This window comes from Muntiacus reevesi, chromosome 8 (assembly GCF_963930625.1).
Source record: "Muntiacus reevesi chromosome 8, mMunRee1.1, whole genome shotgun sequence".
In the NCBI taxonomy this organism is placed as follows: domain Eukaryota; kingdom Metazoa; phylum Chordata; class Mammalia; order Artiodactyla; family Cervidae; genus Muntiacus; species Muntiacus reevesi.
This window is the reverse complement of record NC_089256.1, coordinates 45,331,959-45,352,091: the sequence shown is the minus strand read 5'-3', so window position 1 is coordinate 45,352,091 and position 20,133 is coordinate 45,331,959. Positions and strand designations below refer to the sequence as shown.

The following is a 20,133-nucleotide window of genomic DNA, read 5'->3' as shown; positions in this document are numbered from 1 at the left end:
GAGCAGTTGGTTGCAAAGCCTCTGGCCAGCTTGAGCTTTCCTTTTAGCTAAGATTGACTCAGGCTTCACTGGCGGCTCAGTTGGTAAAGAATCTGCCTGCAATGTGGTAGACCTGAGTTTGATCCCTGGGTTGGGAAGATCCCTGGAGAAGGGAACGGCTACCCACTCCAGATTTCTGGCCTGAGAATTCCATGATTGACTAAGAGTGTGCATAAACATTACCCAGTGCTTTTAATTTATTCATTTAAACAAAGAATATCCATATTGCTTTTTGCTTCGGTGACTAGGTCTGTTTAGGAAGGTGGAAAATAAGTAAGTCCAGCAAATCTTTTCTTTTCCATTGCTGGAGGCCTTAGCTGGACCTGACTGTCTTCTAATGCTCCTGGGTCACTCTTTGTAGACTTATCACCAGGCCTCTGAAAGCCTCTGTGGAGTCACAAGGACCACATAATCATTTATCTCAGAGATGCAGCCTTACCATTTGAGAGAGGCCTTGATAATAAAAGCACAGCTAATCAAACAATAAAACATATATTGGGTACCTAATGTGTGCTGAGCACTGAGCTGGGTGCTGAGGAAATTAAATATTCTAAAAGTATAATACTTACTATGGTTTTTCTAGTAGTCATGTATGGATGTGAGAGTTGGACCATAAAGAATGCTGAACACTGAAGAACTAATGCTTTTGAGCTGTGGTGTTGAAGAAGACTCTTGAGAGTCCCTTGGACTGCAAGAATATCCAACCAATCAATCCTAAAGGAAATCAGTCCTGAATATTCATTGGAAAGACTGTTGCTGAAGCTGAAACTCCAATACTTTGGTCACCTGATGCAAAGAACTGACTCATTAGAAAAGACCCTGATGCTGGGAAAGAGGGAAGGCAGGAGAAGAGGACGACAGAGGATGAGATGGTTGGATGGCATCACCGATGCGATGGACGTGAATTTGAGCAAGCCCTGGGAGCTGGTGAAGGACAGGGAAGTCTGGTGTGCTGCAGTCAATGGGGTTGCAAAGAGTTGGACACGACTGAGTGACTGAACTGATAATGCATACCTTGTATTAAATATTTAAAAACCCGACAATTCGTAATAAAACTGGGGTGGGGTGCAATACCATAGGAAGTCCATTATTCACATTTTATGCATGAGAAAGCTGAGGAGTGTAAGGTTAACAATCTGCCCAAGACAATGTGGCTGGTGGAGAGATTTGATCAGAAATGCCAGGCCCTGAGTTCAGGGAAAACACTGGAAGGCACTTTCCTGTCATTTTAGGACTTCTAAGATCCTGAACTTGGGCGGACTCCAGGAGATCATGGAGGACAGGGAGATCTGGTGTGCTGTGGTCCATGGGGTCACAAAGACTTGACTTAGCCTCTGAACAACAAGATCCTAAAACCCTGAGGATATAATGGCTTGTTTTCCAGATGAGGTTGGCAGAGAAAATACGGATTCATTGACTGCATGTTCTGTGTTTTTTATTTTTATTTTTTCACAGTCCACATGTATTTAGGTTTGGTTTCGTGACAAGATCTCTCTTATTTTGTGAAGGCCTTTCTCAAAGTCTAGGAAGCATTCCCATGCCACTGCTTCACACAGTACTAAAAATGTACTTTTATTTACCTCACTATCTGTGTGTTCATCTAAGCACAGAGCATTTTATCTGGATCGGGTTCATCTGACAACTCCAGAGTGGTTTTTCCACCCCTACCTGCTCCAAACCCCTTACGCTAGGAGTTTTCATTTTTCTGTCACCTCTTTGTTGGCTCAGTTTTCTCAGAATCTTGTTTCTTGGAGAAAGAGTGACCCAGGCCATGCTAAGTCAGCAGGGCAGCCAAGGGAGAGGGAAGCGGAGTCAAGCCAGAGTCTATCTCTGTTCAGGAGGAATGGTGTCAGGCAAGGTGACAGCTCGAGGGGTCAGACAGTCACGGTGACAGCTGTTGTGGAGGTAAGCCAGGTGCAGTGGAAGCGCCAACACTCATTCTCTCTCACAGCACCTTGTTTTTCTCTTGCATCATATTTGCTACAATATGAGATGAGTGTGCTTATTTACTTACTTGTTTCATGTCTGTTTTTTTCCACTAGACTGTGAGCTCCGTAACAGCGGGGGTCTTATGTGCTTTATTTATCACTGTATATCCAAGGCCTACCACGGTGCCAGGCACAAGGAAAGTACTCAGGAAATATTAACTGAATACATGAATGAATGCCTGGCAGCCATCCCATCCCGAGAAGGACCTGGGATTATACCTCGTAGTAGATGTAATGTTGAAATGTTTAACAGAAGATTAGATACAGGTAAAGATACAGTTAGTGAATTACAAGATAGGGCAGAAAATGATGTCTAGAGGCAAAAAAACCTGGGGGAATGTAGATGAAAAGAGACAAGGAGGATAGTGTGGGAAGGTATAAATCAATTAATCAGAGTTGTAGTAGGAGAAGAAGGAGAAATTTGGAGAAATAACATATCAAAAGATAATGGATAGCTCACTGGAAATAAAAAAGAGACAGCAATATACCAACTTAAGAAGCTAAGCAATATAAATAAAAAGAAATCTATACCTAAGCACATCAAAATGAAACATCAGAAAAACAAAGACTGAGATCTTAAAAGAAGCCAGAGGGGGGAATATATTAATACAATCTGCTTTCAAGAAAGTCCAGTTTGTTAGTTGACTTCTCAACAAGGAAAGCTAGAAGACTGTGAAGTATCATCTTTGGTGAAAAAGAAAATAATTGCCAAAATAGAATTTTATATCTGTCAAGAATAAGGGTAAACAAACAATAACAGAGAGTTTTTCAACAGCAGACATCATTAAAGAAATTCTAGTTTGTAGTGATGGTTTGACTGGAGTGTACTTTTTTAAACTTATTTTTAAGTTAATTAATTATTTTATTTTTTGACTGCACTGCAAGGCATACAGGATCTTAGTTTTCCCACCAGGGAGCAAACCCATGCCTTCTGCAGGGAAGTGTGGACTCTTAACCACTGTACCACCAGGGAAATCCCTTGACTGGAGTGTGCTTATCTCTAAACTCATTAAGTTGTATACATTAAACATGTATAGTACCATGTATGTCAGTTAGGTTTCCCTGGTGGTGCTAGTGGTAAAGAACCCGCCCGCCAATGAAAGTAGATGTAAGAGACGTGGGTTTGATCCCTGAGTCGGGAAGATCCCCTGAAGGAGGGCGTGGCAACCCACTCCAGTATTCTTGACTGGAGAATCCCATGGACAGAGGAGCCTGGCAGGTTACAGTCCATAGGGTCGCACAGAGTTGGACACGACTGAAGTGACTTAGCACGCATACATGCATGCAGTTTGTATGTCAATTATATCTCAAAAAAACGGTTTTTAGAAAAAAATTCTGAAGCGTGTACTTCAGATAGTCAGAAAATGATCTGACAGGGAAGGTCTCTAATATAAAAAGAAATAAAGGATGAGACTTCCCTGGCAGAAAAGGTAGGAAAAATAAAAATCCCAAAATAAAATGATAAAGTGATATAAACTGAAATGTATCAATAATTACAATAAAGACAATAATAATTGATAAACTGAATTTATAAACAAAAATAAATGTTTAGGCACATCTAAAATATAAAGACACTGAGAGGTTAAAGGACAGAAAAAGATACAGTATGCAGATACCAATCCAGAAAAGCTGGTATGTTAGTTAACATCACACAAAGATTTAAAGGCAAAAAGAAGTATTGCATGTAATGAGTTTCAGTCCATAATAATAATAAAGGGTTTAGTTCATAGAAAGATACTACAATTTAAAATTTATAATATTCCTAACTATACAGCCTCTAAATATACAAAGAAAAAACTGACAGAATTACAAGGAGAAATAGAAAAATGCACAATTATAGTGGGAGATTTTAAGTTTCTCTTAGTAATTGATAGAACAATAATTTCCCCCCAAATTCAAGAAGGATTTAAATGATTTAACCACCATGATTAAAAGATTTTTACATAATGAACTTGTATAGTACTCTGTATCCTACAACTGAAGAAAGTACTTCCTTTTCAAGCCCAAACAGAACACAAGAAAAAGTTTGACCACATACTAAGCCATAAAAGAGTCACAATAAAACCAAAGGCTGGAAATTATGCAGATCATGTTCTCTGACCACAATATAATGAAGCCAAAATTGGTAAAAGCAAAAAGAAACAAAAAACTAAAAAATCCCTAAATGTTTAGATAAGAAACACATCTATAAATAACCCATGTGTCATATAAGAAATAACAATGGAATTTAGAAAATATTTTGAACTGAATAATAATGAAAATGCTTCATAGCATATTTAGGGGATACAATTAAGACAGATTTTAAAGGGAAATTTATAGCCTTAAGTAGACCAGAAAATAAAAATGAAAAGATAATATACAGAATGGGGGAAAATAGTTGCAACAATGTGACTGACAAAGGGTTAATATCCAAAGTACACAAACAGCTCATGTAATTCAATATAAAAAAAACTTCACCCAATCAAAAAAATGGGCAGATCTAAATATGCATCTATCCAAGAAGACATACAGATCGCCAATAGGCACATGAAAAGATGCTCAACATTGCTAATTATTAGAGAAGTGCAGATGAAAATCACCATTTTCGTTTTTTTTGAATGTGAGGTATTGTCTCACAACTGACAGAATAGCTACAATAAAAAAGCCTATAAACAATAAGTGCTGGAGAGGGTGTAGAGAAAAGGGAACCCTCTTACACTGTTGGTGGGTATGTGAATTGGTGCCACCACTAAGGAAAACTGTGAAGGTTCCTTAAAAAACTAACACTAGGGCTACCATATGATCCAAGAAGCCCACTCCTGGGCATATGCCCAGAAAAGATGAAAACCCTAATTCAGAAAGACACACCCCCCAAAGTTCATAGCGGCACTATTTACAGCACTATTTACAATAGCCAAGGCATGGAAGTAGCCCAAGCGCCCATCAACAGAAAACTGGTTTAAGAAAATATGATACATATATATATATTCCAATATATACAGAATATATATATAACAGAATATTAGCCATAGAAAAGAATGAAATATTGCCATTTGCTGCAACATGGATGGACCTAGATAATATCATACTAAGTGAAGTAAGTCAGAGAAAACAAATATATGATACCACATATGTGGAACCTAAAGTTTAATACAAGTGAATCTATATTTAAAATATAAACAGACTTACAGACATGGGAAACAAAAACAGGTAAGCAACAAGTGTTTGCTGTATAGAACATGGGACTATATTCAATATCGTGTAATAACCTATAATGGAAAGCAATCTGAAAAAAATATATAACTGAATCACTTTGCTATATACCTAAAATGAACACAATATTATAAATCAATTATATGTCAATAAAAATAAATAAAACATTTAAAATATTTTAAACTAGAATAAGTGGATTCTCAAAATCATGCTGAGTGGAAGAATTCAATTACCAAGGAATACACAGTGTACAATTTTATTTATGTAAAAGTCTTGAAAATCAATCTAAACTAATCTATAATAAAAAAAGCAGATCAATAATTGTGTGGGGTCAAAAGGGATCAAAAACGAATGGGATGAAAACTGGGATCGAAAGCCCACCATTCCCCCCAAAGGTAATTTTTATCCTACCTTTGTGATAAACCTTTTCTTTTTTGACTTGTGGTGTTACAGTCTATGCTTGCACCCTAACCAATATGCTTTAATTTGCCCAGGACTCTAAATTTTATACAAATAGAATTAGATTGCATGATTTTTTTAAATATGTGACTAATTTCTTTCACACAAAATTGTATTTCTGAGATTTATGGTGTGTGTGTATGCCTATAGCATCTTCCTTTTGGTGCTGCATGTTGTTCCACTGTATGAGTTTTTAAACAGGGTTGACCTCATGGGGCATGCAACCAGGGCAGTTGCACAGGGCCCTGATGGCAGCCTATCTCCTTGCCCCCCGGGAATACTGTGTTCTATGAGCCATCTCTAGGGATCTCTGAGACAACCCCTGGCTGCTGTTCCAACCTTGCTGTCCGTTACATTAACTATGACTGCTACCTCTGACATTTAGGGGGGATTTCTTGGTAGCTCAGCTGGTAAAGAATCAGCCTGCAATGCAGGAGACCCTGGTTCGATTCCTGGCTCAGGAAGGTCCGCTGGAGAACATTTAGGTTACCCACTCCAGTATTCTTGGGCTTCCCTGGTGGATCAGCTGGTAAAGAATCCACCTGCAATGCAGGAAACCTGGGTTCGATTCCTGGGTTGGGAAGATCTCCTGCAGAAAGGAATGGCTACCCACTCTAGTATTCTGGCCTGAAGAATTCCATGGACTATATAGTCCATGGGGTCTCAAAGAATTGGACAGGACTGAGTGACTTTCTCTTCATTTTACTTCTGATATTTAAGTGCTGCTCCTGGTCTCTGGTATTCCAGAACTATGTCGTCCCCATTGATAACTGTGAAGCCCACTTCTTTAACAGTGTATTCTACTGTCAGTCCTGGCTGGTGGAAAATAGATATGATTCGAATTTTGATGTGTGTCCCTCTCTCACCAGTATGTTTCTTATCACCTTGGTGAATGAAGTTGTCTTCCAAGCCCTGCTGAGAAACACAGACAGTGATAGGTTGTCAGGTTTCTAAGTTGACTCATTCTAGCATTCCAACTTCCCAAAGCCCTTTGAGACTTTCCTCTACAGTTTGCATCTCTGCTTCATTTGCTAAGTATATGTCATGTTTTTTTCTAATTTTCAAGTGCCATCCCACTGGTGTATTAAAACTGTCACTCAGGACCCTGTAATAGCCAGATGTTAAATCCCTGATTTAGATTTTTATTCTGCCTTCCTTGATCCAGCATCCCCAGGATCCACTCCCAGTTCCTGCCAATACATGCTAGCCAGGTTTGACAGCTCTTTTGGAATATTTTCTATTATCAAGCAAGCCTGGTATTCCCTCAGTCAGATTTTGCAGAGTCTTGGTCTGAACTATGTGTCTGGTGGCCAGATGGAGGTAGGAACAGTTCCTGGAGAGGATAAGGATTGCCTTGAAGGTATGGTTGCCAGATTTCACGCGCGCACACAGACACAGACACACACACACACACACACACACACACACACACACACACACACACACACCAACCAAAAAACAGGATACAGAAGATTAGGATACTAAAAAAAATTACTCATTGTTTATCTGAAATTCAAATGTAACTGCACATCCTGCACATTATCTGGCGACTCTATTGCCTCATTTGAGGTTTCTTTATATCCTTTCAGCGGCGGAACTTCTCTCTTCCAACAAGGGAGAGTTGGTCACTTCTTAGGTCCTGAGGTTTCAGGCAAATCAAAGCTCTCATTAAATCCTCAGGCTGATTTTCAGCTGTGCCTCCCCTCCAGCTGCAGGATATGAGGGTCTTTTTAAATGCTGCCAAGGAAATACTCTGGCCCTTTTCACTGCTTGAAGTTGTTGATTAATACAGCTGAGCCTATGATTTTCTCTCTGCAAAGAATCAATAGTGATTACCAACAACCATCTGATTTCACTGCCCTTTCCTTATAGTTATTGTTGCTCCCATACCCCTCAATAGCCTGACACAGTAGTACCTGAATTTGTCAGCATATTAGAATTATCTGGGAGCTTCTAAAAATACTGGTGTCTGTGTCCTACCCCAAGAAATTGCAACGTTGTCAGTCTTAGATGTGATCTTCATTAGAAATTTTTAAGAGATTGTCAGGTGACTTTAATGCTAGGACATTGTGCCAGTTACTACATCCCCTTGCACCTGTATCCTTTTATATCTCACTACAGGTAAGTCTTAGTGATCTACTAACACCAGCATCCAGACAGTCTCAAAATCTAGTCCTTATTGTTATCCAGTTGGTGAGTAATCCAACTACAAAAATCTTACCCTTAGTGGCTTACCAGAGGGTACTAGTGGTAAAGATTCCTGCCAGTGTAGGAGACATAAGTGACACGGGTTTTATCCCTGGGTTGTGGAAGATCCCCTGGAGGAGGGCATGGCCACCTACTCCAGTATTTTTGCCTGGAGAATCCAGTGGACAGAAGAGTCTGGCAGGCTATAGTTCATGGGTTCGCAGAGGGTCGGACATGACTTAGTGACTTAGATTGCAAGCACACTACATCCTAGGACCCTTCCTGTTATTAACCAGCTTCAGTAGAATTCCCTGAAGACAGGGAATCTTATCCAAGTAACTTTCCATGAATGCTCTCAGTAAAAGAGAGTGTGAGGAAGGCAGGAACAGGGCAGGAATGAAAATCAGCAGGAATGTGGTCCTAGCGGGAGACTAGCTATAGAATCTGACTCCATGGGGAGCTCTAGAGCAAAGTTCTACTGCAGAGTTAGCTCTGTCTTGAGGCAAGGGGGCTGACCTTTTGTACCCCTACATGAGTTAATCATTGCCTAGGTCTGCTTCCAGAGAAGGCAATGGCAACCCACTCCAGTACTCTTGTCTGGAAAATCCCATGAGCAGAAGAGCCTGGTGGGCTGTAGTCCATGGGTTTGTGAAGAGTCGGACAGGACTGAGCGATTTCACTTTCACTTTTCACTTAAATGTATTGGAGAAGGAAATGGCAGCTCACTCCAGTGTTCTTGCCTAGAGAACCTCAGGGACAGAGGAGCCTGGCAGGCTGCCGTCTGTGGGGTCGCACAGAGTCGGACACAACTGTCTCGACTTAGCAGCAGCAGCAACAGCAGGTCTGCTCCCAGAGGGGATGGCAGAGGGCTGGAGTGTGGCTTCTTAGCCAGGGCAGGACTAGGATGAGGTGAGCAAAGTAAGGTTAGAGGGGTACCAAGATCTCAGTAATCAAGATGAATTATATTTTAATGCAATATTTTATCTTTTTTATTGGCATATGATTGCTTTACAATATTGTGTTAGTTTCTGCTGTACAACAAACTGAACCAGCTTCATACTTACATATATCCTCTGCCCCTTGAACTTCCCTCCAACTCCCCCCAATGTAACATTTTAAACAAATCAAAATTAACTCCCCAAACTCACAATGAACAAAGCCCGACTTTAAAAAAAGAGAATTAGGGGAGGAGGTTCCTACTTGGCCAAGGGCAAGTCTCAGAGAGGGCATCTGTGGCTTGTTGTCAGTCAACATTCACAGCATCTAGGGGATCAGCACAGATAAAGGGGGACTGGGCAAAGCGCCAACAACATCCAGTACACTGCCTTTCCCCAATTCCATGTATTTAAGTTTGGGTTGACCCCATTCCTCTAGCATTTTGGGGAGGGAGGAGAGGAGAATAATACTTGGACCTGTTTCATAAGGTCAAAAATCCCTGGCCATGGTTACTATTTTAGGGATGAATGTGGGACCCAAACAAGCCCAATCAACTTCCTCTCAAGAATATTTCTGCTGGAGCTAACAGAAAAGATGCTCTGGACAGCATAAGTTAGAGTTCCTTGTGGCCGTACTTCCCAGCTGCACTGAAGGAATCTGCCCATAACAGGAGAAGAAACCAACATACAGAGAAATCTGGGCCAAAAATGAAGCTAGGGAGACAAAGATAGTGGCCTAAAAATATTGGTTGTGCTGGACTCAGGTGAACCAACGTTTTTCTGTTTTATGATGTTTCAATTAGGAATATTTTTTATTTTATAGAACATAAAGTCTGACCTAAGGAATAAAATCAACCTGAGGAATAAAGAAGGGGTAGGAGAAGAGGAGAGGGAGAGAGACAGAGAAACATAACTGGAGAGCCCAGGAATAGATATGTCTCAGGTGTGGCGGGAACAGGGCCTGCATGTTATCACCAGGCTTTACCTCCTAGATCTGCTCCTTAGGACTAGCTCCATTATCAGGTTAAACATGAATCAGACAATAAGCTCAGGGACAGATACTCTGGTTTCCCCAAAATCTATGTACCTCTCTTGGCAATAGTTCCATGATTCTTAAATCAAGCATCTGTGTCTGGGTTCTCTCTTTCTTAAGCATGAGATATTCCCTAGTATCATCAGTTCTTTCTCCTCCAAGACTTTCCTCTTGATTACTTATATGCAAGTCTTAGCATAGGACAATTAAGGTTTGGACGGCACCTCTCCAAGTCACCCCACTACAGTAACACATTTGCTCACTGTTCTGCAGCTCTCATAATTTTTTTTTTCTCTAAATTCTCATACTATCACATATCACTACACATTCTTTTTGCTTCTCCTTTCTCATCTTAAAATGAGTTCTTTAACTTCTACAAGATGATGCAGCATTTCTTTTTCTTCCCAATGTAAGCTTTTTTTTAACACAGTGCCTGGCATATAGTATGCTCAATAAAAAGCTATGAAGAACAACAAATTCTTACTGCATAGCACAGGAAACTATATTAAATATCCTGTGATAAGCCATAATGGAAAAGAATATGAAAAAGAATGTATATATGTATAACTGTGGAGAAGGAAATGGCAACCCACTCCAGTACTCTTGCCTGGAGAATCCCAGGGACAGAGGAGCCTGGTGGGCTGCGTCTGTGGGGTTGCGCAGGGTCGGACACGACTGACATGACTTAGCAGCAGCAGCAGCACATATAACTGAGTGGCTTTGCTGCACAGCAGTAGTTAACACAATACTGTATTAATAGTTCAGCTTTGCCAATTAAGAGAAAATTACAAAAATAAATAGCTATGAGGATGACGACGCTGACAATGGCAATGAGGCAACATTGATCCCTTACATAGGGCTGAGATTTGACGATTGTTTCCCAAGCTAACCACCCTGATAGAAGATTTTCTTCATATCTTACCTATACTTCCTGCTGCAAACAAACCATTTCTATGAAGTTCTTAATATAAGCAATTACTCAGGGAGAATAAAAATTCTTAAAATTCTCATGGATCTGTCATCTTGTTTCTTTAAGTCTTGCTACAGTATTTTTTTTTTTTTCCAGCTGAAACTTTAAACCTCTAGGACATTCACACATGTTAATATGCATGGATGGTTTGGACACAGGAACAGGATTTATTTTTAATGTTAAAAAAGCATTCCTTCTTTTTCCTTTCTTTTTAAATTGATAATGAGAGTCTCAAGTAATACTCTGAGACTGTGACTCCAAGACAGTTCAACAAATAAATTTAAATTTAGAGGGAAAAAAATATGAAAGGACTGATTTAATTGTTTGATTTGGTCTTTTATTTTTTTTAATGGAATGGGCTTGATGTTTTCCCATCAAGTGGACACAGCTCAACTGTTCTTGCAGAGGCTGTGAAGCCTGAGGGTAAATACGTGATGTGTGCAGTTAAAAAGTGGCAGGTGAACTGGTGGAAACAGCATGTAACTAGTTTCTGTTACCAGTCAGCACAGCAACCATACCCTGATCTGTTCTAATAATAAGCTTCAGGTATATGCTCTGGTTTGCAAATATGAATTTTAGAAAGAGATTTAATTTTTTGGTAAACTGTGTTCTGGGAGCACAGAGCCCTGGCTTCCTGCTCTGTGTCTCTGGTCTCTCACGTGTGAGGTTAACCTCTGCCCTAACCCCATGCTGGGTCGGTAATACAGAAAAAAGATTTTTTTCACCTTGGTAACTAAATCAAAGACTGTGATTGATTAAACTCTTTTCAATCTACTGGCTATGCCTGAATCATGTAGCTTTCCTAATATCCAATGTTAGGATTTCTTTACTCCCGTTATGATTTAGTGCAGAGAACTCCTGTTTTCCATCTCTCCTAAAGCAGCTCACTTAAGTTTTAATTTTCCTGAATTTGCATCTGTTTCTGTAATCGAGTATACTTGATCCTGCCTTTAGTCTGATGAGCATGAGCACTGTAATCTAGTCTGGAAATGTTAGGAGGCTTCTCCTAGTTCATCTCCTTAGCTAATTGTGTGTGTCAGTTTCCTTTTTTTTTTTTTTTTCTGCACACCTCTCCCTGAACAAACCATCCTCTGCATAACTACCCTTTAAGACTAAGTCATCCAAAATCTTAACAGGGAGCCCCTGACTCTTGAGAAATCCCTCTTTCCCTCTCAGCCCAACTGCTTAGAATCTTATGGTATATTTAGTAAGGACAGACCTCTGCCACCATGACAGAGAAGTAGATATAGTTGCATGCCTGGAAATAATCTTGACTAAAGGAAATGTAAAGGTGTAAAGGGTGTGTTAGAAAGACGTCTGTGGTCTCAGACGGTAAGGATTGAGAGTCCCTCGTGCATAACATGATTGCATGAATCATCTCAGTCCTGTATTGAGATGCTGAGAGAGGGACTTCTTCAAGTGAGGCTGATGTGGGAGGTGTTGTAGGAGCATTTCTGGCTTTTATGAGGGTGCGAAGGGACTTCTGGGCTGCGTGTTATATGAAAGAACCCACACCCACCCCTATTACTTCATGATGGCTTCCTGTTCCCATTTCTCCCACTACTAATGCTCCCTTACCACCACCGGCTCCATCTTGCCAGAACAAGACACCCAGTTGCTTGTTTGCTGAGGCTCCTCCCCTTTCCTTTCCTTCCTTCCCCTTCCTCTCCTTTCCCTTCTTTAACTGTATAATCCTTGTATCTTTTGGATTGCCCTTGATTCTGTGAGGTAGGTAGAAAGGTGTTATTAACCCTATATTACACATAAGAAAATCTAGAATCAGAAGGATGAAGTAATTTGCCTAAGGTCACATCCCAACTAATAGCAGTGTCAGGTCTACTTGATCCAAAGTCTATGCTCTTAGTGCATTATACGCTGTCAGTGCCCATTTCCCAGATGGTCTAGTTAATAGGAAGTGCAGAAAGGCACAGTAAGGTGGAAAGTACCCTTGACTGAAGCTGGGGAACCTGACATCTGGTCATAGCTCTTTTTAAGCTTAAAGAGGAATCCCTCTCCTCTGCCCTCACTTGCCATACAAAATGGAAGGGCTCTACTTGATGCTTTCTATGTTTCTTCCATTTCTAATAGGCTGTTAGGACTATTTAGTGACTCCTAATATATTTAGGGAATCCATGGGTTCACAGGATTTAATCTCAGAAACAATGATTCACAATCAGATCATGGGAAGAGAAGCCACTTTGCCACATGTAGTATCAAGCTGGCACCACTGCCAGGGCAGAGAGCTACTTTCTGAAATTAGTTCATGTATATTTTTAAAAGGCATCTTTCCATGCTAAAAACACTCATAAAGTACTGAGCCCTCTAATCTTTGTCCAGTTACACTTATTCATAAAAAATACTTCATTGATCTTGTGTATTAATGTGTATGAATGGAGAAAGAACATAATTGATGCCGGATGAGGAGACTGGGTACTAGTTTTCTCTGAAAGCATGGTTAGTAGACAGCCTTGATCCAACACATAGAACCTATGGTTTCCCCAACTCTGTGATTCTCATTGAGACTCTACTTCAGGACACTATACATACTGAGATGTATTGTCTTTGTCCACTAAGGAAAATTTATTTATCACTATAATCTAAAGTGTAGATTAATAAGAAATAATGTGAAAAGTACAAAATCTTATACGCTTCTTCATTAGATGTGAAAACTACTGATTCTGATCTCTTTTGTTTCCTTCATTATCATGCCTTTTATCCTTCATATTTGTTAATGCACTGTTAGCAGAAAAATATTTTCTTCAGAAAGTTATAAGGAAGAGATAGATAACTGCCTACATAATTAGAAACATTTCATTACATGCTGGCAAACTTAAAGTGTAGCAAACTTTAGAAATGTTGCTCTAAACGGATATTTTTGCTTTATAGCCTAATTTAAACTTGCCATCACCCCTCCCATCTCTGAATGAATCTTCACTTTCCCATCTCTCCAGACCCTGCTTCCCAAATCCTGTGGTACACAGCCTCTTATCTCTCATGAGAGCCAAGGACTATTTGATTTCTTTTAAGCTCTTAAATTATATGGTTTCATGAAATGAGAGGTTTTACTTTAGTTAATAAGGATCTCTACTAAAATTGAGGGGTAGATTCAGAGTAGATACTACTACCTCCTATGTAGAGTCCACTATGTACTCTGTAATCCTGCTTCCTGGTGGCTGGGAGGAGCTGGTTCAGTGTGAATGCTCTGAAATAACGGGTTCTGAAGGCTGAGATGGTGGGAGGATGATTATCCTGGGTGGCCAGAGGCAGCTTTTTTAAGGGAGTGAATCCACGTCATTCTTAGAGTGAGAAACTAAAGTTCTAACTTGGGAGGTGGAGCTGATCGTCAGATCTAACTTGTATGGCAAGGACAGGAGGTGATTAGGTGGCTGAAAGCTAAGATGTTTGGGGAGAATTTGGCAGATAGAGCATGAATCTGCCCAGACCAAGAAGTTTAGGAGTAGGGCTATACAAAAGAACACTTGCTTATTTAGTGGCTTTAAGTTCCCCTTGGGAAATCTATAGCTGCTCTATATACTGGCTAGTGGCCAGAGTTGTGCTTGGTGGGGAAAGGAAGTGTTGGGACAGGAAAGAATTATTGTTGGAAAGGGTATTCTTGGATCACAAGATATTGTGTTAATTGTGTGCAGCCTGGGTAGTGGTAAGGTATGTGGCCCAACAGAAGTAGTGGTATTTGAGCCGAGCTCTAATGATGAACAAAAGTCTAATAAGCAGAGGGAGATGTGGAGAAATATTCCAGAGACACAGAATAGCACAGGTGAAAACAACCAATATAATATAAGCTATATTTTGGAAACTATTAGTAGCTAAACATGGCAGCATCATGGATATTCGAATATGAGAAGAGGGGAAAAATAAAGTTGGTAAAGAATTGAGCTAGTTTAGAGTCACATTATTGATGACTTTGGATTTTAGGCTGAAGGCAGTCAATGGTAAAGTCCTTGAAAATTTTGAATAGTGGAGTTCCAAGTAAGAGGGTAAATTAAATATACACATCTAATTCCATTACCTCCTGAAATTCCACTAAAACTAAAAAAAAATTATTTTAAATTTCTTTCTAAAAATTTATATTTATTTATTTTGACTGCACTGCATCTTTGTTGCTGTGCATGGGCTTTCTCTAGTTGTAGCGAGCAGGGGCTACTGTAGTTGTGGTGAGCGGGTTTCTCAATGTGGTGGCTTCCCTTGTTGCAGAGCACAGGCTCTAGAATGCAGGCTCAGTAGTTGGGGCTCCTGGGCTCTAGAGCACAGGTTCAATAGTTGTGGCGCACAGGTTTAGTTGCCCTGTGGCATGTGGGATCTTCCCAGACCAGGGATTGAACCCATGTCCCTTGCATTGGCAGGTGGATTCTTAACTTTTGGACCACCAGGGAAGTCCCTGTTTTTTAATTTCAAGTACAAGAATATGAAAGGAGACAACAGCTTGGAATCTGAAAAATAGATGGATGCCTGGTAACTAACTTAGCAAGGAAGGATAGCCAAATCTTTCCTGTGTGTGGAAACCAAGAAACAACCCAGTTTATACCCTAGGGTTATCAAAAGCCTCAGGAAACAGCAAGACTGGGAACCAATTGAGGATGAGGGTGAGGGACCAAACAAGGAAGACTGGGTAAAAGTTACACGAGAAGCTGAGCTCTCTTTTCCCACTCTGCACTACTGGTCAACTTTCCTCTCCCACCCTGGCAGAAATCTGGAGACTTGTTAACTGGAGATGGAAAAGCAGAAGGTGTTTGAAAAAAAGACATCTCACACATTTGAGAATGGTATTACCATACTGAAAACATATAGACAAAGTAAATTTACACAGAGTGAATAAAGATTGCAGATATCCCACCACTAGCACATACACAGTCACATGTGCACATATCCCCCTCTTCTCTCACTTTTCTCCCAAAATTCTGGCAGAGAGACCTCCATCTTTCAGGTAAGATATTGGAAAACCACCAGCCCAACAGGAAAGACCTAAAGATGGTTTTCCAGTGAAGCCCTCCTACTATTACGCCCATTTTGCTAATGAGGAAACATAGGCACAGAGATGTCAAAATGATTTACTCAAGGTCATTCATTTAGTATTTATTTGTATGTATAAGTATGTATGTATATGTATATACATATTACATATGTGTATGTATATGTATATTCATACTAAACACTGACACACACACTTATATATAAACATAGTGTATCAAAGGAAAGATGCATAAGAAGCTGGAGATCAGAGCTGTCTTCACGTGGCTAAGGAAAAGGAATGTGAGGGAGACCTTCCTACTTATTGCCTTGTTCCTTTTGATGTTTGGACAAAAAGCAGGGTAAGAGACAATAGAGTGGGATTATTTTATTGGTGATTGTCATGTTCTCAGGATGAGGAAATAAGAGCCTGAATGAGAAAAGAGGGGGTGGATGCTAAAGCTGGAGGAATCTTTGCCTGGCCTGGTGATGACCAGATGTGGCAGGTGGGTGGGAGTGGGCAGTGGGTGCCAAGAGAAAGGCCAGAGGGCAGTGGTGAGAGATGACTCCTTGCTTTCTAGTCTGGGTTCACAAACATGAGGACACTGAGTAGACGAAACTGGCTTCAGAATGGCAGAGGAGGGTGGATTGCAAAAGAGTAATAAGTGACAGGGATGGTGGGAGAGGAATTAGAGTCACCAACAGTAGCTCATGTTTTCTCTAATCATGCATTTGTCATGTCATGTGCCTTATCACCCACATATTCTGGACTTACGAGATGATGGAATGGCTCCTGGAAAATTCAGTGATGGGTCTTCTGGAGGCACCACCTTTGGAAGGCTGAGGTAGTGTAGTGTAAGATGGAGCGTGGACACTCAACTGGCAATCAACCAAAATACTGGCTGTCCCCTGGTCAGAAAACACAAGGCTGGGAAATAAAAGGGTGGAAGGGGCCATGATTCACAAAATTTTCCCCAGCTCTGTCACTCACTAAGTTAATGACCTTGGGTAAATCATTTTCACCTCTCCTTGCCTATGTTTCCTCATCAGCAAAATGGGTAAAAGAGCCCAGTACCTTCATCATAGGGTTGTTGTGAGGATTAAATGGGATAGTGAGTTTAAAGGTTTATAAGAGTGCCTGGTACAGAATAAACACCAGTAATAACAGCTAGTACTGTTATTACACCTCATGATCACTTTTCACCTTACTTGGGATTCTTTCTCCCAGACTTGGAACATGGAAGGCCTAGAGAATTTAATACACAAGAGGAGATGTTTTCACCAAAGGGTATTCTAATGTTCTGTTCAGTCCTTATACAAATAATTTTGAGGTACTATCTTAGGTGCCTATCTTAGGTACTATCTTATTCACTGGTGAAGAAATTAGACACATCCATGCCCTCATACAGCCTGGATAATTTTCTTTTTTACACAATTTCCCTAGCTCTTCTCATATGCCATGTATTTATTTTTAATTGGAATATAATTGTCATATAACACTGTATTCACTTTATGTGTACAACATAACAATTTGACATAGTATTTATTAAGAGACCACCTCAACAATTTAACATTCATCACCACAGATAGTTACAAAATTTTCTTCTTGTGATGAGAACTTTTAAGATGTACTCTCAGCAACTTTCAAATATACAATACAGTTATATGCATTTATTTTATAATCAAAGTATTTTCAAGGAATACATTTTTACACTAAGCTTTTGTTTAATGTACATACAGTCACACATTACATGGTATAAAACATTACAAACTGAAAGATAAATATCCCTTCCTTAACTTCAGATTTCCTGATTACCCTGAGAAACAACACCCCTTATATCTCAGTACCTAGATAAACATAGAATCATGTAAGACACCCTTACTTATCCAATGGTTAAAGGAAAGGGAAGAGGAAAGTGTTCGGAGTGAGTCGGGGCTTTTAGCTAGGTGACTGGAGACTTGGGCTATCTTAGCACTAAAAAGAGGAAGGACATAGGAGGATAGAGGGAGTGATGTCAGACTGTAAGTATTGCTGAAGTAGAAAATTCAGACTTTTACATCATTTTAATGGGCTTCCCAGGTGGTGCTGGGGGTAAAAAACCCACCTGCCAATGCAGGAGATGTCTGAGACAGGGGTTTGATCCCTGAGTTAGGAAGATCCTTTGAAGGAGAGCATGGCTACCCATTCCAGTATTCTTGCCTGGAGAATCCCGTGAACAACGGAGCCTGGAGGGTTATAGTCCATAGGGTTGCAAAGAGTCAGGCACGACTGAAGCGACTTAGCACACATCATTCTAATAGAAATTTATTGAGACTAGATACATGTGTATGTGTAACTGAATTACTTTACTGTACACGCAAAAACACCACAACATAATCAGCTATCTTCCAATATAAACTAAAAAGTTAAAACACACACACACACAACATGTTAGAGTCTATTGAAGATGCTTAGAGCCTAACGAAGGCAAGGGCAGGGCAGAGAACACAACTGTAACTATTACAGTTTCAAGCATGGCTAGCGTAGCCATCTACAACCCTTCAGGGTCCTTTATGTAAAATAAACACGCCATGACTGAGCAGCTGAACAACAACAACAAAATATAGAATAAGAACTACTTTCTGTAGCGTGGGCCTTCCAAAGTTCTCTTTAGGTTTGGACTGAGGCTTCTCCATCCATTAATGATGCTGTCTTAGAGCCAGGGTCTCCTAACTCTTTTCTACTGGGCTACTATATTCCTCTCCTGTGCCCAGTTTTCCAGTTGTTGACAGATGACACATAGACAGTCCCCAGAGCCCTGCTCTGGGACAGCTGGTATGGGCTTAGTCAGCCTCTGGGCAATGTGCATCTTGGTCCTCTTAATTCTGTTTCAACTCCTTCACTATCAGTCATTTATTGAAAGAGACCTAGGCCTCCTTCCATCACCCCATTATTAAGATGATAGCTCTTCCTCCCCAGCTCTGGTGAAACATTACAACAACCTGGCTATTATCAAAACCCCTCCCAACCTCCAAGGAAACTGCTGTCGGCCTTAGGTCCATTTGGATAGACTGTCCATCTGTTGTTCTTCCCGGGGCTTGTTGAAGAACTGCACATACTGAACATTCATTTGCATTTCTATTGGTCAAGAGCTTTCATTTTTTTTTCCTATTTTGAGTATTGTGATCTCTCTATTGGCTCTCTCACAGTTGCCCCAGGCCACTGTCTCATTTTTTTTCCCCCAAAAAGAGAGGCAGAGTTTATTATGCACAGCATTCTTCAGCTTTATCCAACAGTCTTTGCTAAGGTTCAGCAGTAGCTTCTTGGGCAGGTGGATCCTCCTTAATATTAGCATCAGCCCCGATGGTAGTGGCTACAGAACTGGTTCCTTCTCTCTCTCTAATTTCCCAGATTTTGAGTTGGTCTGCTCATTGTTGTCAGCACGTTGGACCATCATTTTCCTTACTGACCCTCACAGAGGGACCAGAACTCCTTAGCAGAGTGTGGACTTTTCTCAGTAATTACATTATTATAGTACATATTTCTCTATACTTCAAAACATTATAAGGCCATAAAATACATAACTCCCACCCAGACTGAAAAGGTAGTTGTTCAGTCACAGGTATACAAGATGGAATGAGGTGCTATCTGAGATTCAGAGTAGATAAAAGCCACAATTTCAGGAATTGGGAGTTCTACCTAAAACATTATTTATAAAATTGAGAGACCAAATCTGAAACATGAGTTGTTAATCTCACACATGATTCCTGAGCCAGGAATCAGTTAGATGGGCTTGACTCTTAAGTGTGTTTTGAAATGAAAAGAAACAGTTAAAATCTGCTCCTGTCAATGAGAGCAGAGCTGGCATGGTAGGAGGCTATTTTACTTGGAGGGTATTCTGAAGCCCCCTGCTAATATTAATAGTAATATTTTCTTGCCTTCTGAGAAGGTTTAGAGAGACAAGAAAAGGTCAGTCAAAACTTGAAAAGGAAAGCATATAAAAACAGATAGTTATATGGCATTTACTCTTTAATTAAAAATCTGTAGCACTTTTGTTGCCTGAGGCTGTCTTTGAAATGTTAACATCACACTGGACTTCATCAGATCTGTCAGGTTCTTGGAGTTCTACTCTGGAAAAATAGAGAAAAGAATTCGGTGAGATTTCACAGTATTATTTTTTTAGAGCCACTTTCTAGAGCCACAGTATTCTTTTTCACAGAGCTACTTTCTTTTTCTAGCCTTCAGCAATGGAATATAACATAGGAATGAGCAATGGCATTGCAATAGCAATGAGGAGAAATAAACTATTGAAGAGATGTGCCATCCATGCTTCCTATTTACTCTGTCTGATTTTTGTCTGGGCCTGCCACTGCCAGATGCTGATT

At 40.2% G+C, this 20,133-nt stretch overlaps 1 protein-coding gene and 1 long non-coding RNA gene across 7 annotated transcripts in view; one reads left to right on the top strand and one right to left on the bottom strand.

Moving 5' to 3' along the window:
* The window catches only part of LOC136173138 (uncharacterized), a 44,281-nt gene that overhangs the window by 23,958 nt on the left and 190 nt on the right, over nt 1-20,133 (top strand). The gene's annotated exons all lie outside the window — the stretch shown is intronic.
* The window catches only part of CD86 (CD86 molecule), a 65,520-nt gene continuing 62,583 nt past the window's right edge, over nt 17,197-20,133 (bottom strand). For 4 of the 6 annotated variants that reach the window (XM_065942472.1, XM_065942476.1, XM_065942477.1 and 1 more), the window contains one exon: nt 17,197-19,878. In XM_065942472.1, the coding sequence (XP_065798544.1) occupies nt 19,782-19,878 (97 nt within the window). In that variant the 3' untranslated portion in view covers nt 17,197-19,781. The remainder of the gene's footprint in view (nt 19,879-20,133) is intronic. The other 2 variants (XM_065942475.1, XM_065942474.1) reach the window with 1 other exon arrangement.